Genomic DNA, 4,123 nt, shown 5'->3' with positions numbered 1-4,123 from the left:
AAGAAATGCAGCTAAAAAGAACAGACTGTTGACTCGGAGTCGGGTCGAGTCAGTAATCGAATACGTTATAACACGCTCTCTCTTTCTTTCCACTTTCACCCTTTGCTCTGCCCACTCACAAATCGTCCACTTCATCTTATCACACCGGAAACGGAAATCGTAGTCATAATTAAATAATACAATCGTAATTAATTGAAATAAAGTTATTATTAAACAATATTCGATAATAGAAATAAACATTGTCACAGATGTTTCGATTCATGACGAGTTCACCAACCCTGTGAATTTGGACACAGCAGGATCTGTCGACCGCCTTCTTCTAGGATTAGTAAATCAACCATGCCAGAGGCGGGACGAGTTTATAACCGAAGAGATGACTAATCATCTTTTTCAAACGCCTGGTTTTCCATTCGGCATGGATCTTGCTTCTCTCAATATTCAGCGGGGTAGAGATCACGGTATACCGCCTTACATCCGATGGCGTAAGCCTTGCAGCTTGAGTCCGATAAGAACCTTTGAGGATCTTAGCAAAGTGATGTCGCTGGACATCATAAGAAAATTAAAATCATTATACTCGTCGGTGGATGATATTGACCTCTTCTCAGCCGGTCTAGCAGAAAAATCGGTAATTGGCGGTCTGGTTGGTCCGACTTTCGCTTGTATAATCGCTCAACAATTCAGTAATCTGCGACGTGGCGATCGATTCTGGTACGAAAATCCCAATAGCGAAAGCAGTTTTACCGCTGGTCAATTGCAACAGATCAGACAAGTCACTTTGGCTCAAGTACTGTGTCAAACAATGGATGACATTAAAACCATACAACCATTTGTTTTCCTTGCGACGGATGTATTGAAGAATCAACGTCTCTCTTGCGATGATTTAGCCATTGGACATCTGAGCCTTGAACTCTGGACCGAACAACCATCTGAATTCAAAAGCAACGTCGACAACTCGCAAAAAGTTAAACGAGCGGCGACCGACACAAGTTTCTCTATTTCTAAGTTAAAAGAGGAAAACATCCATCCTAGGAGAAAAATTCATCCCGAAAGTAATCCCGAACATACAAAAGTTACAACTCTAAAACCTTTCCAGAACAGCATTAATCAAGAAAATAAAATCATTGTGAAAAGACCACTTGTGCATCCAAACAACAACAATGTCACGATCGTGGTCCAAAATAATGCCGTAAACGCGCTTGTTTTCGTAAATGAAGGTATCTACGGCTCACATATTAAAATCCAGGAACAGCTTCCTATTAACTCAACTTTTCGACCGCAGGAAAAACCTATACCGACGACTATTTCTCATTCATCAAATTTTTATTTAGCACGTCAACCGTATGTTCCCTACACTTTTAACGATCCTCATAATCCGAATCCATTAGTCTATGGATACAGATTGCCTCCTTTCACACAGGATGACATCTCTTACGATAACTACCCTGCCACTAGTCCCAGACCTACTCTTTACACTTATTATACAAATTTCCAGCAGACTATTACGCAAATGCCAGAGATTGACGGTTATTTGATTAATTACGGACTTTCATACCACAATTTGATTCCAGCATATTCTTACGAAAAACCTAAACTTCTAGAAAATTTCGGACATAATAAATTAAAAGAAGAACAAAATCCAGCTAAAAAAAAACCGAATTATGCTGATCTTAAACTTTTAACAAATATGGAGTTGATCAGACTTAATTATGTATCAAGTGATAAATCTTATACACATAAACCAAATTATGATGAATATAAATATCCAACAACTACGCGACCAAATTTCCGACCGAATTATGCAACGAACGATGAATTTTATCGTACACATGGACCAAGTTATAATAAACATAAACCTTCAATTACACGACCAAATTCTCGAACAAATTATGAAATAAATAACGAATCTCATCATACACACAGACAAAATTACTGTGGATATAAACCTTCAACAATCACGCAGCCAAATTACGTATTAAATAGTGAACCTTATCATACAGACAAACCAAGTAATGACGAACATAGATCTTTAACAAGTACACAACCAAATCTTCAATCGAATTTTGGATGGAACGACAAATTATATCACGGATCAGATTATAATGTAGTTAAACTTCCATGCAATTCGCGACCAAATGAAGATTTGCATCATGTACAAAATCTAATTTATAATGGATTTACGTCCCTAACAAACTTCCGATCAGATAAATCAAATCAGGAATCATATGGTAAACAAAAACTGAACGGTGTCAGAAATCTATATTTACAAAATAGTGATTTAATTAACAGATTGAATGAAGGTCATTTCATTAATCTCAATAAACCACAATATCAGGAACAATGGAATTTGAACGATCAGAAGAGACTTAGCAAGACACCATATGATTACGACGATCTTAATCTGTATCAGATAAAACCGAATGTTAAACCACCAAGTTATAGCGTTGATATGTCCCATCAAATATTGTTTACCACGAAGCCAAGTAACGAATATAATTTTCAATTTTGGAAAAAAGATTCGCTGCAATCTATCAAGAATTTTGTACAAAGTGGACTTTATGGATCTGTTCCGAGTTCCGAAACGAATATTCCTTCTTATCAAAAAGATACATTTACAGATTCCAATATTTCGTTTCCTATAAATAACAATTACAATCGGTACTCTGGTACTACTCAGATTTATCAAAAAATACTGTCATCTACTCAAAGCGGTTGGCTAGACGTTTTATCTCATATAAAACAAGGCAATACTCAATCTCTTTTTAGCAAAAATAAATATCCGTATAGTTCATTTTTATTCAACCAGACATCAACAAGTTATTCCACCTATCAGAAAGATGATCAATCAAAAGCATCTTTAAAAGTGTCAGGCAACAAATCCTTTGTTGATGTAGATTCACATGAACATAATTCTCACAAAAATCCTTTAAAATCATCCAGTTTAAATGAACAATTATTATCCAGCACTTCGTATTGGTTAGAAATTTCAACAACTGGTATTCAAGTACATAAACAAGAGGAAAATTCGAATCCTAAACGAACGAAAGTGCAAAGCGTCACAATCGTCAATAAAACGATCGAAGCAGTCCATCATCCTGGTCATACCGGATATGTATCTCAACTTAAAGCTACTAGTAAAATTTCAACACCATTGGTACAACAGATAAAGAGCAATGTATCCGTTACTAAGAAAGCTGGACAGTATTATTATGACAAAAATGTCTTGTATCAATATCCAGATAAAATAGTTAACCAAAGTCCCAAAAATAATCCTTACTTGACAGACAAATTTGACGGAACACTCATTCGGAACGGAAAAATAACATCTGAGAAGATTGCAATAGAAACATCAGTTGACAAACCCATAACAAGCTCTGAAATGGTTCAAAACGAAAATAAATTGACAACGACACCTACGCTTCTGATTACTGCTCATGGTAATCACACAGGTGATGTGGAAGATATCCAAAGTGATTTCTCGATAGATATCGGAAGTGTTGCACCGGCCGACGTTCCCGACAGGTATTTCTCTTAAATACTGTTTACATAAACAATTGCACTTTGAAATCGTATATATGCTTTTTACGTAATCGACTACAGGCAAGCATATATGATGTCACATTGCAGACACTATTTCGCAATAATCTTAATATACCTTTAATTAAATATTTTTTTATTAAATATCTCAGATATCTTTAATTATCTGTTATGTGTATTATTCGATAAACCGGAAATGTCAATAAATTTTTACGTTCCGGTTTAAAATTTTGATAATACTTTTTTTTGCCAATAAGCAAGTTACCAAGATAATTTTGCATTTAATAAAGCATCCGATTCCTTTTAGAAAAAATCATTGAATGAATTTGCAAGAGGACATAAATTTACCATCTATGAAAATGCTTGCAATTCTATCCAATATATCCGTAAGTTTCAAGGAATTACCAAGGAAGCTCATTAAATCGCGAAGTCATGGTACTTCATGATTAATACCATTTTTTTTTAAATATAAGAATAAAGAAATTTTTATTTTGTATTTTAGGCTTTTCTCTTATTTAATAAACAAAATTAAACATATTGTTACGTCCGAGCTCCGGATAACCAAGCAGCTAGAGAGGAGTGTAACAGA

At 35.0% G+C, this 4,123-nt stretch overlaps 1 protein-coding gene across 1 annotated transcript in view; it reads left to right on the top strand.

The window, feature by feature from the left end:
- The window catches only part of LOC108758877 (uncharacterized), a 97,062-nt gene extending 93,185 nt beyond the window's left edge, over positions 1-3,877 (top strand). The window contains exons 3-4 of the mRNA XM_018504085.1: positions 249-3,519; positions 3,842-3,877. Of these exons, the coding sequence (XP_018359587.1) occupies positions 249-3,519; positions 3,842-3,854 (3,284 nt within the window). The 3' untranslated portion in view covers positions 3,855-3,877. The remainder of the gene's footprint in view (positions 1-248; positions 3,520-3,841) is intronic.
- The last annotated feature ends 246 nt before the right edge of the window (positions 3,878-4,123 follow it).

Source organism: Trachymyrmex cornetzi, unplaced genomic scaffold (assembly GCF_001594075.2).
Source record: "Trachymyrmex cornetzi isolate Tcor2-1 unplaced genomic scaffold, Tcor1.1 scaffold1039, whole genome shotgun sequence".
NCBI lineage: Eukaryota > Metazoa > Arthropoda > Insecta > Hymenoptera > Formicidae > Trachymyrmex > Trachymyrmex cornetzi.
The sequence above is the reverse complement of the archived record's forward strand: the minus strand, read 5'-3'. Positions and strand labels throughout refer to the sequence as shown.